Here is a 17806-nt window from a genome sequence, read left to right as displayed (position 1 = left end):
AGCCTGGTCTAGGGAGAGGCTGCCTATTTTCCATTTTGATTTCCCTCTTTAAAACCAAGTTAAGGGCCGGCTGAGTGGCTCAGTTGGTTAAGAGCTCGCTCAAGAGTTTGAGCTCTGAGCAACAGTGGTTCAAGTCAGCCCGAGCTGAGCAGCCGTGAGCTGCCAACAGGTGGCGGGATGGCTCAGCTAAAAAAAAAAAAAAAAAAAAAAAAAAAACCAAGTTAATTCAGGAGTGTCTGCCATTTGCAGGTAGATGTTTTTTGTTTCCTTATTTAGCTTTTTGTTGATTTCTACTTTTATTGCATTGGGGGCGTCACCAAGTCTGGCCTGTACGGTATCAAACTGTGCAATCTGGGATTTTCTTGGTGGTCTTCATACATGGTCATCTTTTGTGCATGGTCTACAGGTATTTGAAAAGGTACAAACCCTATATATACAGCTGTTGGATCAGGCTTGTAAATTAAGTAAATCCTGTTGCTGCTTAAATCTTTTGCTCACTCACTATGAGCATGTATTTTGTCTCTGTCGGTCCATTTTTGCTTTGATATTCTGAAGGTGTATTAGGTGGCGGCTGCTGAGCGCACTAAATCACGAGGAATGCAACGGTGCGCCCTCTGAATCCTTTGGAAATGGAAGCTCTTTATCAAACGGACAGTCCCCTCGTGTTACCTGCTTTGTCTTAGCTGTTTGACATGATGGTTCCTCCGATACTGCCTCCCCTTCTCACTCACTGTAGAGGATGGTTGTTTATTCAGTGACTATGTAGGAAATATCTACTTTGGATCACACGTTGTAGACACCATAGTAAGCAAAACAATCATTAATGAAATAATGGTATAAATATGTAATTATAAACTGGGGTAAAAGCTCTGAGGGGAAGGTACTGCTGTTGCAGGTTACACTGGGGGGTGGGCAGGGAAGACCACCCGCTGAGCACTTGCTCTCAGGCCCTAAGAACGGGCGGGCATTGGGGCCTTGTAGACTCAGAGACCAGCACATCCAAAGGCCCCACAAGGGAAAGGGTGTGGAGACGGGGATGGTGGCCGGCGGGAGCAGAGCCCCACGGGCCTGTTCACAGTGCCGGGCCTGATCTGGAACTACAGCCCTGTAGTGTGCGCGGTGCTGGGGAGATCCCCAAGGCATCCGGGGGGAAGGGAGCCCCGCTGAGCCAGAAGGATGGCTGGGGGGCTGCCTGAGGCAGGCAGGGAGCAGCCGCAGGGTGAGGTGTGTGTGTGGGAGGCAACGCTCTGAGTCATCCGTGTGTGGCGGTCCGCAGGGCCGTGAGCCAGGAGCAGAGCAAGAGGACCCGAGCCCTGACACACTCCAGCTGTCCACAGGCAGCAGGAGAAAAGCAAAGGCCGTTCAGGAACGTGGGGTCGCGTTTAAAACCTGGTGCAGAGCGCCTCTGTTTTCGAATCCGTGAAGCTGGTTCCTCCCGTTTTCTCCCGGCTCCCAGATGAGGCTGCTCCTTAAACGCTGTCGTAGGGAAAAGCCAGTGCGAGGTCGTAGTTGTGGCCCGCCATGGGGTCACAGGATGAACGGCAGACGGGGACGGCGCTCTGAAAGGTCAGCTGGTCCACTGCGAACTCGTAGGCGTGGATCAGCCCCCGGTGTCTGGGGAGAGCAGAGATGGCCACAGGGTCAGGGCAGGGGGCCGGCTTTGCACTGCGGCTTCTGCCGTTGCAGCAGCCATCTCCTTCAGACAGGAGAGCAATTCCTTTTAACAGGTGTATCCTTTGGGCCCCATGTGTCGGACATTGAAAATCCCGGGACTAGAGATAAACAGGTGTGATGGAGGGAATTAAATGTTGGGAGGCAAGGCACCGGCCCCGCCAAAGAGGCTGCTCAGAAGCCAGGCCAAGAGTCTAATAAGAAAAGTCACCTGAGTCACCCAGCAGACTGAGCAGGCGGACTCAGCCTGGGCCTTCACCACGGTGACTAGGACTCTAACCACCAGGGCCCTGAGCCCTCTGACGGGCTCTCGGCACGTAGGGCCAGCACTGCCTCTCTGTCCCAACCCCACGCAGCCGACCTGCAGAAGCGTGAGCTACCGTGGGAGAAACGCTTCCCCCAGGCACTCAGCATCTGTGATCTGCTGATACCCCCCAGGTGCGTCTGTTTGGCTGTGTCTGCGAGCATGCCCGCAGGGAACAATGCGGCATGGTGGAACTGGTTTTCTGAACCACCACAAACGCAGCCCAGCCCACTGACCTCCTGTGCGTGGCGAAGCCGTCCAGGTCGGAGTTGCGCACCACCCTCTCGTAGGGCACGTTGGCTGTGATGAGGCTGTGGCTGTTAAAGGAGATGTGGCGGACGGGGTGTCTGCAACACAAGGGGGAGGAGGGGAGGACGCTCGTAAAGGCGAGTCCTGCCGAGGCGGAGCACATCAGCAATGGCTGTAGGGGACTCGAAAACCCTCGAAGCCAGGCGTTGCTTTTCAGAGGAAGACACTGGGCCCCAGAGGGGCTGTCTGGCCTCGGCTCTCAGAGCTAGTTTGAGCCAGGCCACGCTCTGGGCACCGCTGTAAACAAGTCCGAACGCCCCTTATGCATTCTGGCAGAATGCCCCAACAGCATGGTGTGTTTGGGACAGAAAGGATCAACTCGGCAGCACCTGTAGAGAACAGCCCGTTTCTGACCCTGCCCCGGCTGGCCTGGGACAAGTCCCTCGAGCTCTCCAAGCCAGGGTCCCCAGGTGCAGGGTGTGTGTGTGGGGTATTCAGTGGTGATCCCTAAAAGGCCCCCTAGTCCTAAAGCCAGGGCTACACGTGACACGTGTATGCTGAGTTGTGACGGCACATTCAGAAAACCTTGGAATAAAGTGGCTTGAAGTCCACGCAGCAAAGGTTTTTGCTCACTCTAAAAACTTATGCAGTGCCCACTACGGTCGCAGCGTGGAGCCGGGGGACTCAGGATGACAAAAATGCTGAGCGCAAGCAGACACTGCCACCAGAGAGCTGCCTAACTAGTTAAGACGGTAAGATATGTTCCCACAAGACACAGCCCATGTTTCCAGAGCATGAGAGATGTTACAGGACACAAAGATGGGACACAGAATTCAGCACTTGGGAGGAGAACCAGGAGACACAGGGTGGCTGGGTGCAGGCTTTGTGGCCAGAGCAGAGCACTCTCAACAGTAACGAGAGTGAAGTGGAGCCCTGTCAGCCCCGGGTTTGCAGCAGCCACTGGGGGAAGGGGTTGTTGGAGGGTGTCGCTGGGAGCCCAGTGAGGCAGGAGGACGGGAAAGCAAAGGGTGGGTGTGAATAAGACTCGAGGAAGACGGAAGGGGAAGATCAGGACTCAGTCCCAGCTTTCGCCTGGGTGACTGACGGGACCACCGAGAGAAAGAGGCAGACAAGCGAGAGCTGGCTGAGCAGCGGTGGGGGGGGCCTGGAGAGTTCGGTGGAAGAGGCTGAAGTGGGGCCGGACAGGAAGCTGACCAAGCGACAGCGGGACCAGAGCTCAGAAGAGGGTCGTAGCAGCAGAGTGGCAGGTCCGAGGGCCTGAGTGAGCACACGGTCGGCCCCTGGGCAGAAGACTGAGGAGGGAGCCATCAGCCTTGTTCTGGTGGAAACGGTGACCTTGTGCGGGACAAGCCACTAACCGGTGGTGACAACTGGATGTGCGTTCACAAATGAGTTAGGAAGGCAAATGCTGGGACAGGACGACAGTTCTGGGAAGACCATACTTACCCTCGCTTCACCTGCATGGCTCATCCACAGGAGTGCAGCTTTTCAGGGAGAGAAAAATGAGATCTGCTGGAGTGCAGGCCTAGTGAACTAAACGCACTGCTGGTGGCAACTGGGGGAGGGGCTGATGGCAGTCCCTGGGTCAGGAGCTGTCCTAGAGGCCAGGCTGAGCCAGCTTTCTAAAATAAGGGTTTCCTTAAAGGCAAACGTTTCTGGGCCTCCGAGTGGGAGTTTTAGTTGCCCTTTGGCGCCACCTGGTGGCAACGCAGTGCATCACCACAGAGGTGGGAAAAGGCCTGGGCAGCAGTGGGCCGAGCAGCACAGGGGCTGCGGGCTGGGCAGGCCTGCAGCGCAGACTTCATCCAGGGCTCTAGTCCGATCGGTGTTGCTGGCTGAGGCACTCGCTAGCACTACCCTCCAAGGAAGAAACCAAATTCTTCTTTGAACCTTGCCACCTCTTGTACTTGACCCTGTACTTAAATGAAGACTGTGCTGTCTTCTCCTAGGGCTACTTAGCATGATTTGAGTGGGGACAAATCTCAGGTCACATGTACAGACCTTGCCATCTTGTACACCCTCCTTTATTATGCTCACATCTTCCCGGGGGGGTTCGCCGCTGGAGGCCTGGAGGGCAATATGGATGAGATGGGGGTGACCTCAGGATGCCTCTGCTTTAACGGTCAGGAGCAAGATAAAAAATGTCTAGCCAGTCAGGCCCCATTAGTATAAAGGTACCCACATCCGTGAAGCCATCCGCCTGTCCTTGGGAGAGTACCTCTTTATCTCTTGAATATTAGGGTTAAAGGTTGAAATTGCAAATTCCTATTTAGTTCAAGCCCAAATATTTTCAGTCCTAAGTGCCCTTCTAAACAGTGTAAGGAAAGTCCAAGAAAGGGCAAAAAATCACACCCTGCAGGTTGAGACGTTTTGAAGTGGAGGAAGGCGGGCCTGGGCCAGCCCCACCGGCCACCTGCGGGAAGGGGCCTGCAGCGCCTGCACCTCGGTGGGGAGTCCCACGTGGCTTGTACCTGAGCTGGGTAGGAATTATGGCAATTTTCACAGTGTAAGACAGGAAGTGCCTCTCCAATGATCAGCTCCATTTCTGAGCCTCAGTTTCGTCATTTGAAAGATGGAGATGACTGCAGCCAGCTCCTCGGGTTATGGTGAGGATTATAACACACGGGTGGCATTGAGCACAGTGCCTGGCACAGAGGTTGACCAGTATTATCAGTACTGTCATTACTAAAAACACCGAGAAACAGCCTTACCTGGAATGTACCTCCCACAGTTTCTGATTCATCCGATAATCCCACACAGAGACCAGGCCCTCCTCGCCTCCGCTGACAATCTTCCAGTCATCCATCTGGACTGCAGACACTCCAAGTTGGTGGGCAGAGAGTGACAGGGCGATTTTGTCACTGCGGAGGTCATGGATCCTCACCCTGGAAGGCCCAATGAGCACAGAGATTAGACGTTAAGGCCTGAGACGACAGCTTCCTCCTCGGTTGTGCTGATCTATGCACAACAAGCCTATGAAAATGAAGACGATAAAACCCTTTTGGTTGCAAACAACCAAATGCTGATATAAAACGTAATCTCCTTATTAGCAGTCTGTCATAGGAAGCCAAGTGGCAATAGCAAGGAACTAGTTTAGAGTACCCATGACTGTTTAATCAGAATGACTTAAAAGCACACAGAACGAGGGAGACTCAGGACAAATCCTTTAGCTGCCCCGTCGCTCACTTTATCTGCTCCACAGGGAAGACACCTGTCCTGGGTACAGGTCACGGAAAGGGACGCTGAGATCTGATGGGCATTGTGCCCCACACAGGCGTCAGCCTGCAAAGGCTGTCCAAAGGGCGAGTTTAACTCTCAGCATGGAAATGTTGCTGGTGGTATAATATTCTGGTAAGAGCAAGAGGTAAACCAGCCGCTACTGTCTGCAGCACCAACCCTTACCTGGTTGAGAAAAGAACACCTTTCAGGTATTTTAACTCAGCTTTGTAAGTTCATCACCATCTTAGTGAAATTTGGAAAGGGAGCATCTATGGTTGACTAAGCATAACAGAAATCTCTTATCCACCAGAAACAACAACATACTTAGTTGCTGAAATAAGCCACATGACCTAAAACTGAATGTAGCAAAATTTCTGTCCAGGTGAAGTGAACAGACCCTATGCTATATGTCAAAAAGGAAAAAGCCCTACCACTTAGCCGGGGAGCTGGGTACACATAACGGTAGTGTTAAATGTGATCAGAAACGTGTTTCATACAAAACATGTGGTGAGAAGGGGCTATCTAAACCATGTTCCATGTCCTAAACTCTTAGTGATATGAGCATGCACACACAAACCTATGATTTTCAGAGTTTGGAGACAAAATTACTTTAAACCGAAAAGTCTATGCCTTAGCTCATCTCCCAAATTTGAAGGCATAATGAAGAGTTTGTTTTTGTTTTCTTTTAACAGAAAAGGACTCAAAGTGAACTACCCATGGATACTCTCTGAAAGAAAGTGACACAGCAAAATTCCGAAGAACTGCGAGGAGCCAGCACACAGGCCATGTAGTAGCAACGTGTAAAACAAACGCTAAGTGTACTACGAGGAGACAGATGGCTTGAGTAAAACCCAACTTGAGTGTGGGGTCAACAGATGCACACAGGACAAACCCACCTATTAACAAGTGCTTCAAATGGGTCACAAAGCAAAACTCAATATATGCTACACACAAAAGGCACGTTTGTGGTGACAAGGAAGAGAGGCGATCCTTTTAATACTCGGAAAGGGATTTTGGAGCAAAAAGCAGTAGATGAGAGTACTTCATTAACTGGTCAAACTTGCCAGGAAAAAAAAAAAAGAAAGAAATTAGGTCCATATAGGTTTTTTTTAGCTGAGCCATCCTGCCACCTGTTGGCAGCTCAGTAGCAGCTCAGCTCAGGCTGCGAATTGAACTGCTGTTGCTCAGAGCTCGCACTCTTGAGCGAGCTCTTAACCAACTGAGCCACTCGGCCAGCCCCCTAATTTCCTTTTTGTAGGTAGATCTCCCCTCCCCCTTTTTTTAGTAATTCAGTTTCCTTAGTCATTATAATCTACTCAGGTTTTCCACTTCTTGAGTTATTTTAAATCTCCAAATTTGAAAATGTACTCGTAGATGAATAAATGATTTCCTAGGAAAATAAGAACTATCAAAACTGACTCCTCAGGGACAGAAAATCCAAATAAAGTCACAAATATGGGAAGCTGTCAAGGAACAACTATCCCTGCAAAAAAGAACCAGTGAAACTGGCCCAGTCTGGAAGGAACAGCCCCCCCCAGGGCAGTGGCCACTGGTCCACGGGAAGGGATAACACTTGCAAACTCTTTGCATAAAGCCAGCACTCTATTATATTACCAGAATCTCAGACAATGACAGCACGATGAATGACAGTTATAGATCTGCATTAGCTAAGACCTGAATAAAACAGTAGCTAACAGAATCCACAGTGATACTCTGCAAACAAGAAGGATCCACCCAGGATACCTATTAGTATAATTCACATTATTATAACAAACACATGGTGATTTCCATGGATGCTGAAACAAAATCTGGTGAAATATAACACTTATTCCTAATGAAAAGTCTTTAAAAAATAGTGCTCTACTTTTACTATTTCATTGTTTTTACAAATTAGACATAATTAAAAGAAAATGAGGTGGGTAAATTTATCATTAGAGATGACAATCCAAGATAGTTCAGAATCAAATGTAAATTAATGTTAACATCAATAGCTGTCTTAGGTATAAACAATTACTAGTTTTAAAAATGTAATCAAAGACCCCCCCCTTGTAAGAGTAATTAAAGGCAAAATACCCTATAACAACTTTCTCATCTTAGAGTTCTACCATGTACATTATACTAAAATAAATTATAGAGGGCTCAAAGCGTTAAATATAATTAAACTCTAAATATTCAGAATAGGGAAGGCCTTTCTAAACATAGAAAAAAAACAAAAACAAAAAACCAAGAAGTAAAAAAGGAAAATACTGGTAACTGTATAAAATGGTTTGTTTTTCCCACATGAGGGGAAAAAAAATCATAAGGCAAATGATAAACTGGGGAAAATGTTGGCAACAGAACAGACTAATTGCTTTAAAAAAATTCATTGAAATTGATAGTAAAGATTGACAACCCAATATTAAAGAGAGAAAAGATACGAAAAAACAGTTGACAGAAAAAGAAATGCTAAGGGCTTTGAAACATGTGTAAGATGTTCAAGTTCATGGTAATGAGAAGTTGTGAAATAAAACTACAGTGCAATACACCACTTGCCACCTGTCTGCCTAGTAAAGATAAGTTTGGTACATACAGCTCCGGGGTCCTTTCATTAAGAATGTGAATGAGGGGAAGGAGGGGACGGTTCAGCATATGTTCAAAGGAAGTTCCATAAGGAAAAAACAGGGCATGGCAAAGAAGTGACAATCAAATAGTTAACTGTTTCCACAATTGATGAGAGATGCATACTCACACTCAAGACCACTCATCAGAATAAACAAATCCGTATCTAAGAGTATCATAATAAAGTGGGAAAACGCGAAAGTCAAAAAAAGTCTCAAAAGCAACCTAAAGAAAAAAGACATTCCCTATTAAGGAACAATAATTAGACTGACAGGAAAAATTAGAAGCAACATTTAAGTTGTCATGAATTTAGATGCACAATTAACTGGTTCCATTAGTCGAGTGCTAGTTAAAGCAATTACGCTGCATCCCACAGCGGAGCCCCGCGCAGCCACTGGGGAATCAGGCACAGCTATACATACGATAGGCAGCCATCACCAAGGCACTGCGATAGGTGAAGACCCTGGGGCCCTGCCGTGTGACAGCTGGGGGGTATACACCCCCCTGGGGACCCTAACTAGTACGCAGTTGCTGCTGAAGAGGATGACAAGGCTTTGTGGGAAGAGCGGTTCCTAGAAGCCTAGCTTCTCCCTATATATGTCTTTGTGCCTTTGAATTCAGTTTTGAATGTGTAGGTTACCTGTTTAAGTAAAACTGAAAAAAATGAAAGATAAAATCCTGGAAGGACCTACCTGCGTTGGTAACACGTTACCTTGGGGAAGAATGGCAACTGAAGAATGAGGGGAATAAAGGCAGCTTTTACCTTTTATTCTAGACACTGCTGTGTTTTTTTAAGAAACGAACTCATTCCTGACGGGGAGGGGCACGGGGGCTTCGGAGGCGCTGGGTGGTGCGTGCACAGGTATTCTGCTCCTCTAAACTGCACAGCCCTCACATACACCACCGAACACATGTTCTGTATTAAACAAAACAGGGTTTTAGAAACACGCAGTCTCAGAGCACAGAGCAAAGATCCAGGAATTCTTTCTGGCTAGAACCGGTAACCAGCCAGGCGAACCATATCAATGAAGGGCTCTGTTACTATCGCGCGCCATCCAAGCCCCCATGTCCCAGGGAGGGTCGGGGACCCGAGAGGTGCAGAGAGAACGTTGCAAACCAAGGTCTTCTGTCAGCACGTGGAGACACTTTAGGCATTTGCGGGTGAGAGAAGGGAGAACAGGTATCAATGCTGTATAAGGAGTTCAGCCTGTAGCTGCGGCGGCTGCGCTGCTTACTGGTGGGAACTTGAAACGCATGGGGAAAGAAAGTGTTAGCTTGAGTACTTGTCAGCACACACTTGGTTAATAAGGGTCTACTCTGCTGTGGTGATTTTCATCAAGAGCTCCTCTGTTGAATATTTATACTCCATAATTTACAGTTTGGCTGTTAAGGAGACAAAGGCAAACACAAATTCGGTCCAGAAGTTCAAAGTTTGCCATCTGTTTTCCTATTGTATTTAGATATCAGCGTGGATGGCTCCAAACAAAATAAACAAACCAAAAGATGCAGTATTTGTGTATTTTATACAACCAAGGAAAACAAAAATGGGCCCAAACAGACTTGGACTTGTCCCCACAGGAAAAAGGAAAAGCGTTTATATGGTGTCTCCTCCCAGAGACATCATCCTGGTTGCTTGTTGACAGACAGAAACAGCAAACACCAGTGTGCGACATCCACACGAGCCGTTCAAATTCGCATTAAGGACCCCGGTGTCTGCCCGGAACAGCTGACAGCGTGCGGCACCAACCTGAACCGCAGCGTACCCTGGCAAAGCCTGTATCCTCGGCATGCAAATCAAATACTCGCCACTGGGACACAGGTAGCACAGCAAATGGGCACAGAAATATGCCAAGACCACTGATTCCAGGGACAAAAAGCAGCCAATGGTAGAGACACTGTGAATCCCTCTCGTAGCGAGTATTTCATCAACTTTGCCTGCTGAAAAGAAAAATAACTGGTCCGAAAGCTGTAATTGTATTATGTTTAATATTCATGGCTGGGTTTGGAGGGCTGTTCCAACACTCCTCTCTCCAGCCCCTCTCTAATGAAAATCGCACCATAGGAGTCGGCTCTAGCCCGCCAATTAAAACAAAAGACACCAGAACCTTCCAAAGACTCCAACAGAGGAGCATCCATCTGATGGGCAGGAAAACGTGCTGGAACGGAGAGGGAGGCACGCTCTGGTTGGTCCTGTGCTAAGAGCTTTGAATAACTTATTACAACACTTGCAGATGGAGCAGAAACACCATTTACGCCCCACTCGCTCTCTCTCTAACAGCAGGCAGCAGGACCAGGAGCACACCACAACTTTATATTTGTCAGGGCAAGAAGTAAGCGCTGAGACTCTTTAATTGGGGGTCACCACTCAGGGCTCGCTTCCCGCTGCTTTGGGTTAAATAGTCCCATAGAATAACAGGAAACCGTCCCTGATGGTAACGATGAAGCCGACTCCAACTCCGGCCGGCAGTTTCATTAACAGGGACCTGACCCTCAGCTATATTTCTAGCCAGAAAATAAAGGGAACAAGCAAGAAGGCATTAAAATGTAGGCTTTTTGATAAAAGGACCAAATTAATCAAGAAAACTATTTTAAAAAAAAATCAATACATGATTCTGTTTTGTCTCACCGGACCTAGGTTTTAAAGAGGATTTTAAATATAACCTTACAGGTCAAAATCAATAGCTTTATCTATATAGCGCTGATGATGGCCTTTAGTGCATGATTCATTTGAAACAGCAACTAGAAAAGCACCCCGTTCAATCCAACCAGGCTATGCTTAGAGCTCTCTGTGTATTGCCCCTAAAGAGTGATAAGCCCCTCGGCCTGATCAGCGGGCCAGCATTAGGTAGTCTTGAAGAGCTCTGCTCGATCGAACGTTCTGCGGTCCATGACAAGCCAGCCCATGATACTACCTGTGGGCCTGATGCTGTATATAACACCAAAATAATAAGGCACGTGATGCCAAATTGAAAACACGGAAACATTTAGCTAACTTTAATATCCTTTTAAATTTTAATCAGATGAGTATACCTAGAATAACCCCTCGATTTTACGGTCAACTGATTTTTAACAATGGTGCCAAGACAATTCAATGGGGAAAGAATAGTCTTTGCAACAGATGGTGCTAGGACAACGGGTATCCGCATGGAAAAGAATGAGGCTGGACTCCCACCTCACACCATATACAGAAATTAACTCCAAATGTATTGTGACCTCATTGTAACAGCCTACACCTTAAAATTCTTTGAAGAAAACATAAGGATAAATCTTTGTGACCCTGGGCTAGGAAATGGCTTCTTCAATATGACACCAACAGGACATGTGACAAAGAGATAAACTGAGCTTCATCAAAATTAAAACCTTTTGTGCTTCAAATGATGCCATCAAGAGAGTAAAAAGACAACCCACAGAATGGGAGAAAGTATTTACAAATCATATCAGATAAGGGATTGGTATCTGGAATATATAAAGAACTCTTACAACTCAATAAATAAGAAGACAAGTAATCAATTAAAAAATAGGCCAATGGGGGCCGGCTGAGTGGCTCAGTTGGTTAAGAGCTCGCTCAAGAGTGTGAGCTCTGAGCAACAGCGGTTCGAGTCAGCCCGAGCTGAGCAGCCGCTGAGCTACCAACAGGTGGCAGGATGGCTCAGCTAAAAAAAAAAAAAAAATAGGCCAAGGATCTGAACAGACATTTCTCCAAAGAGTCCAAAAACCACATGAAGGATGTTCAACGTCATTAGCCATCAGGAGAATGAAAACCAAACCACGATGAGACACCACTTCATAACCATTAGGACGGCTACAATCAGAGACACTGGCAGGGACCGGTGAGGATGTGGAGAGATTAGAACCCTCAGACACTGCTGGTGGGAATGGGAAACGGTACGGCCACTTTGGAAAAGAGTCTGGAAGTCCTCAAATAGTCAGTGTCACCATGAAAGCCAGCAATTCCACTCCTAAGTATATATCCAAGGGAACTGAAAACATATGGCTACACAACGTTGGTACGTGAATAACAGCAGTAATGATAATAGTAAAAAACATAAACAGCCCAACTGTTCATTAACTGATGGATAAGTAAATGCGGCATATTCCTACAATGGAATATTATTTGGCTATAAAAAGGAATGGAGTAGTGATTCATGCGACAATACAGGTTTATCTTAAAAACATTACGATAAGTGGAAGAAGCCAGTCACAAAAGGTCGCATGTTCTATAATTCCACTTATATGAAATGTCCAAAACAGACCGATCCCTAGAGATGAAAGTAGACTAGCGGTTGCCTAGAGCTGGAGAGATTGAGAGAAAATGGCAAGTGACTACAAATGGGTACAAGGTTTCTCTCTGGAGTGATGAAAATGTTCTAAAATTAACTTGGAAATGGTTGTACAACCTTGTGAACTTTATATTGAATTGTACAATTTAAATTGGTGAATTGTAGGAATATGAATTTTATCTCAATAAAGCCGCCAAAAATTTTAAAAATAAACTTGATATTACAGAGGGAAAAGCAGTGGGATTTTTTGGTACAGTGCATGTTGACTTGGCAACCCACCAACAACCTGACATATGTCCTTACCCCCAACTCTTATTGTGAATTCTTCCCAGCAGAGCACTGAGAAGCGTCTCCATTCTAGATCGCTGAATTCACTGGAAAAGGACAAGCAGACCACAGATGAGAAGACTGAGAGCAACAGAACGGGAAGGGAGCTCATTTAACCCAGCCCTCTACTGCCAACTACAGCGTTTACTTAAATCATTTAAAAGAAAGTGGGAGTTCCGATTCTGGCCAAGATGGAGTAAGCCCCAAACTGCCTCTGTCTTCTGCTGACTACAACCAAAACCTCTGGACAAAACACAAAAGGCAAATTCCTAAGGACTCTGGAGAGTTAAGTCAAGATGGTGGACTGTGGAGGAAGTGGCCACACGAGGAAGGGTTTTCCCATTTTTTCCCTCTTTTTTTCTCTGTCTTGCTCTGCATATGAGCTCCAGTAGCAGAGCTGTGTGGTTGTGCAGGAGCTAAAACTCCAACAGAAACTCCATCTTTCTGAAGGACCAAGGAAAGGGGCCTCTGCAATCCAAAGTAAGGGGGTGGAGGGAGGGAGGGAGGGAGGGAGGGAGGGTGTGCGTGCGTGCGTGCGTGTGTGCGTGCGCGCGCGCGCGCGTGTCTTTGCTTCTCTCTTTTATCTGTGGCTTTGCCCCAGGGACAGTCCCTCATCACAGAGCTGCATGGTGGTCACGATGCAGGCAGGCAGAACTCTGGGAGAAACCCCATCTTCTGGGCAGTGGCCGAGGGAAAGGAGTCCCGGAAGGCTGGGAATTGCAGGGATGAAGAGAGAAAATGGGAGAAGGGGAGCCCCCTGTGCAGGACCCCACACAGACCGCAGGCTCACCTCGGAGCACAGGACAGACCCAAAGCTGGACAGCAGAGGCTCTGAGAACTCAACGAGATTGCAGCCACTGCCATCTCAGACTATCACCAGAGAGGCACATGTGTGGGAGAGCCAGAGAAGCGTGGCAAAGGCTTTGGAAATGGAACTGACACTGAAATCACCATCCACAGAAGGCAAGAGAGCACGTGCAGGCTGAACCTAACCGGGGTTATTGCCTGTTAAAAAAAATATCTCCAGAGAATTATGTAACGGGATCCAAAGGGGACACAACACAACATTCATAATGTCCAGGATACAATCCAAAATTACTTGACATAACACTCCCCAACCCCTCACCAAACAAAACCCCAGGAAAATGGGACCCATCCTCAAAGGAAAAAACCATGAACAGATGGCAACCCTAAAGTAACCCCAATTTTGGGAATCATCAATGACTTTAACACGGGTATTGTAACTATATTCCATGAGGTAAAGGCAAAATGGTAAGAAAGAATGACATTCGGAGCAGAGAAATAGAAACTATGAAAAAGAACTGAACAGAAATTTTGAACCAAAAGATCTAAAATCTCAAATAAAAATCTCCTGGATGGGCTCAATAGCAGAATGGAGATGACAGAGGAGTCAGTGAACCTGAAATTAAGTAAGAGATATTATGCAATCCATAGACTAGAAAGTAAAGTTTAGGGAAGAAAATGAACAGAGCTTCAACGGCCTGGGGACAATGGCAAAAGGTCTAACATTCACATTACTGGAGCCCCAGAAGGAGAGGAGAAAGGGATTAGTGCAGAAAATAATTTTTTTAAGAAATGGCCAAAAACTCCCCAAATTTGGTGGAAGAGATAAATTTACATATTCTACATGCCCAGTGAACCCCCAAACGGAGGTTAATTTAAAAAACAAAAAAAACAAAACAGGGCCGGCCGAGTGGCTCAATTGGTTAAGAGCGTGAGCTCTGAGCAACATGGTCACTGGTTCGATTCCCACATGGGCCAGTGAGCTGCACCCGAGCTGAGCTGCCAACAGGTGGCAGGCTGGCTCAACTGTTCAGAGTATGTGCTCCCAACAATAAGGTTGCTGCTTGGACTCCCGCGTGGGATGGTGGCTACACACCCCCACAACTAAGATTGAACACGGCACCTTGAGCTGAGCGACCGAGAGCTGCCGACTGGTGGCTGGATGGTGACTGGACTTGGAGCTGAGTTAGCTGCACCCTTCACAACTAAGACTGAAGGACAACAAATTGGCTGTTCCCCCTCTCCAATTCCCCAACACTGTTCCAATTCCCCAATAAAATCTTTAAATAAATAAATAAAAATTAAAAAAACAACCACCACCACCACCAAGTGGTCTATTTCCCGTAGTCTTTCTCTTGGTGACCCGTTGAAGCATCTCATAAAGACTCCAATTCCTAAGCTATTAATTCATTTTTGCCTTCACTGAATAAATACATACCTTCATTGAAAACACCGCTGATTGTAAGAAGCACTATTACTTTACGTGACATTTTAAAATTCTGCCAATTAATTTTAAGATGCCATTGTGAAAGACACATCCTTATTTCATACATATGAAAATGTAAGAAAAAAGAGAAAAGTACGTCTTAGAATAAACACCAAACATCCAGTGTTAAGCGCCCACTGAGCACTAAGGACACCATCGTGAGTGGAACAGACTCAAGCATCCAGTCCTAATACCTACTTTACACGACTTGTCTAACATTATTCATCATGCTTTCTTCTTGGTTTAGAAGACAAAACTTGCATTTAGAGAAACTCACTGATCTATGGTGTTAAAACTCTTATGCAAAGCCCCCCACCCCCGAAACCCCCTCCCCACTTTAGAGCCCTTCTCTACCAGCAAGGGAAAAGCACAATCCAGTAACTCAGTTTCCACCCTAGTCAGTCTCTTAATCTTCATCAGACTCAATTTATCCTGTTTTTTTTTTTTTTCTGGAAGGGTGACAAGCTAGGTGAGCTATTTTTTTCAATTTTCATTTCAGCCTATTTCCACACCTCCCCCTCAAAAAAAAAAAACTTGCAAAATTACACCCTTGCCAACTAAATCAAGCTGATTTCCTTATTTTAATGAAAAACTATTTTTGTCTTAATCTGAGACAGCTTTATGTATCTTTAGAGTCCATTTCATTCTCCAGCTATTTATAAATTACTACGGCAATGCACTGGAAATTCAGTTTTTTAAATTAAAAAAAAGAGGAGATCCTAGGTTTTTAAAAATTGTATCAGCCATTAAGTAACAGCCAAGGAGGTAGTTCTTTTCATAGTATTTGACCCCTTTCTCCCACTTTTGAAATAAAACATAAGCTGTACAACCCTGGGCGTGCCTCCCATGAGAGCCTACTCAGAGCTATTTAAGCCTTTGGAAAAACCCCCACAAGATTTCCCTCTACTACTTTTAAAAGTGTAGATTCCTGACTCCTTCCTTTTTCCAGATGTACAATTTTTTAAACTCTTGTGTTTCAAATTCTATTGTTAACACTGCTATTCTGATGGATTAAACACAATCTCATATATGATGGTGAGTCCATGATGTCCCAGCCGTGGTCACACAGCTAGGACTGCCCTGATGAAATGCCACTTTGGATGGCCCCCTCCCCAACTCCAAGTCACGAGTCTGTTCTTTTCATCCCGAGATAGAGGGGTTTTTAAAAAATAACATTGATTCCTAATAAAATGGACTTCACGTGGTCAAACGTGGACTTCAAAATGACCAAGCGCTTTGGTACACTCAGCAGTCAGCTCCTCTCCTGGCCATCGGCACGTCATCAGGCAGCCCAGCCTCAGAGGAAAAAGTCAGCGTAGGTCTCCTGACTGACAGCCCAGGGACAGCCGACAGAGTCGTGACAGTCTGGCTCTGACTTCATCTAGAGCTAAGTGAGCTAAGTCACACGGAAACAGAGGTCTCGTCTCTGGAACCCCATTTTGATTTCCTGGGAGTCGAGCCGTGACTGACCACCTAAATGGTCACGTTGTAAACAAACTCCGAAGCGTAATCTACAATCCAAATGCTTCCATCTGGATGCCCCAAAGAGCCCCCTGCGTTTGCTCTCTTGGAAAGCGAGCAGCTACCAGGTCCCTGTGGGGAGGTCCTCTCCCATAAGCCTTTGTGCAGCTCAGTTTGAAAGTAAGCCGGGACAGGCAAGCTACAAAGTGATGTGTTCCATTTCTGTGCCACATGTGGGGCCCCTTAGCAAGCCTAGTTTTTTTAAGAGAAACACTGGACACACACGGAAGAGTTCCAATTCTCAAGCCTCGGCAATAGCAGCCATTTTAGGAGGACTTGAGAGAAAAACGATCAAGTATTTTCTTTCAGGAAAGGTGCTCCCATTTTCTTTTGGTTAGAAGGGAAGGGAGCGGTAGAGGGGTGAAGGTCAGGAGTTGCAAATATTATTTGACAAAATAATTATTTTTGCAAGCTGCCGCATTGGTACCACCGAGATCTAGGCTTTGGCACGAAGGAGTACCCGCCTCGCGATCTCATCCCCCCACCGAGCTGCCTGCCACCTGCAGCCTGGGGCCGGGCCCGGGGGAGGGGGTGCTGGCAGACCCTGGCCTCTAGCCAGGCTACCTCTCTTCAGGGCACTGGATCAGACATGCAGATAACCAGCCAAAAAAAAAAAAAAAAGAAAGGGAAAGAGAAGACAAGGGGGAGAAGGGACGGGGAGGGGAAAAAAACCTAAAATTTGGACTTGGAGAGTCGTTGCAAACACTTTAATCCTTTCGTGCTGATGGTTCCTGGAGCGTCCGTGGCTGGCACTGGACCCGGTACCGGGAAAATCCGAGTCCCTAAGCCAATGCGTTCAAGAGAAGACTGCTAATCAGCTAAATAGAAACTGGAATCTGTTCACATACAGTCTCTTTTCCCCCCCATCACCAGAGGGACACCATAGTGAAATACACTCTTGACATCATTTGGCAGGCAACCCTATTTTGTTGAACATGATTCATCCCTTAGGTTATTGTTTTTAATATTAGAAAGTGAGCTTTTAAATGCCAAACAAATTTTGCAGCAGGGAGACAAAAGATAGTCCAAGTGGTCTCACTGGACCTTCCACCAACTGCGTCCACCAAATGGCTGAAAAGACAACCTTCCCATGGTGTTTCAGAAATGAGGCAGAGACACAGCTCCGTCCAAGTATTACCTAATACAGGACTTTGTTCTCCAAGTTCACAGAGGCAGAATGTACGGGGTGGGGGCCGCACTCAGGTGGCCAGGCTGTGTGCGGAGTGGGGGGGGGGCGAGCGCGGTGGAGGCCGGTGGCAAGGCCGCGGCAGGAGCTGCTGTGGCTGCAAAGGGCTGTGTGTTCCTCAGACATACCTCCTGTCCATG

The 17806-nt window shown here is 46.8% G+C and overlaps 2 protein-coding genes across 4 annotated transcripts in view; one reads left to right on the top strand and one right to left on the bottom strand.

Annotated features, from left to right (window-relative positions):
- Nucleotides 1-6544, top strand: part of TESC (tescalcin) — a 68478-nt gene extending 61934 nt beyond the window's left edge. The window contains exons 12-13 of one of the 2 annotated variants that reach the window (XM_019641594.1): nucleotides 2875-2976; nucleotides 6157-6544. The gene's annotated coding sequence lies outside the window, so the exon portion shown is untranslated. The remainder of the gene's footprint in view (nucleotides 1-2874; nucleotides 2977-6156) is intronic. The other variant, XM_019641593.1, reaches the window with a different exon arrangement.
- FBXW8 (F-box and WD repeat domain containing 8) overlaps nucleotides 190-17806 on the bottom strand; it is a 131667-nt gene continuing 114050 nt past the window's right edge. Inside the window, exons 9-11 of one of the 2 annotated variants that reach the window (XM_019641588.1) lie at nucleotides 4957-5130; nucleotides 2212-2322; nucleotides 190-1614 (exon numbers count right to left, since the gene is read on the bottom strand). In XM_019641588.1, coding sequence (XP_019497133.1) covers nucleotides 1470-1614; nucleotides 2212-2322; nucleotides 4957-5130 — 430 coding nt within the window. In that variant the 3' untranslated portion in view covers nucleotides 190-1469. Of the gene's footprint in view, nucleotides 1615-2211; nucleotides 2323-3691; nucleotides 3730-4956; nucleotides 5131-17806 lie in introns of those variants that run through there. The other variant, XM_019641589.1, reaches the window with a different exon arrangement.

The sequence above is a fragment of the Hipposideros armiger genome, unplaced genomic scaffold (genome assembly GCF_001890085.2).
Source record: "Hipposideros armiger isolate ML-2016 unplaced genomic scaffold, ASM189008v1 scaffold_62, whole genome shotgun sequence".
Classification (NCBI taxonomy): domain Eukaryota; kingdom Metazoa; phylum Chordata; class Mammalia; order Chiroptera; family Hipposideridae; genus Hipposideros; species Hipposideros armiger.
The sequence above is the reverse complement of the archived record's forward strand: the minus strand, read 5'-3'. Positions and strand labels throughout refer to the sequence as shown.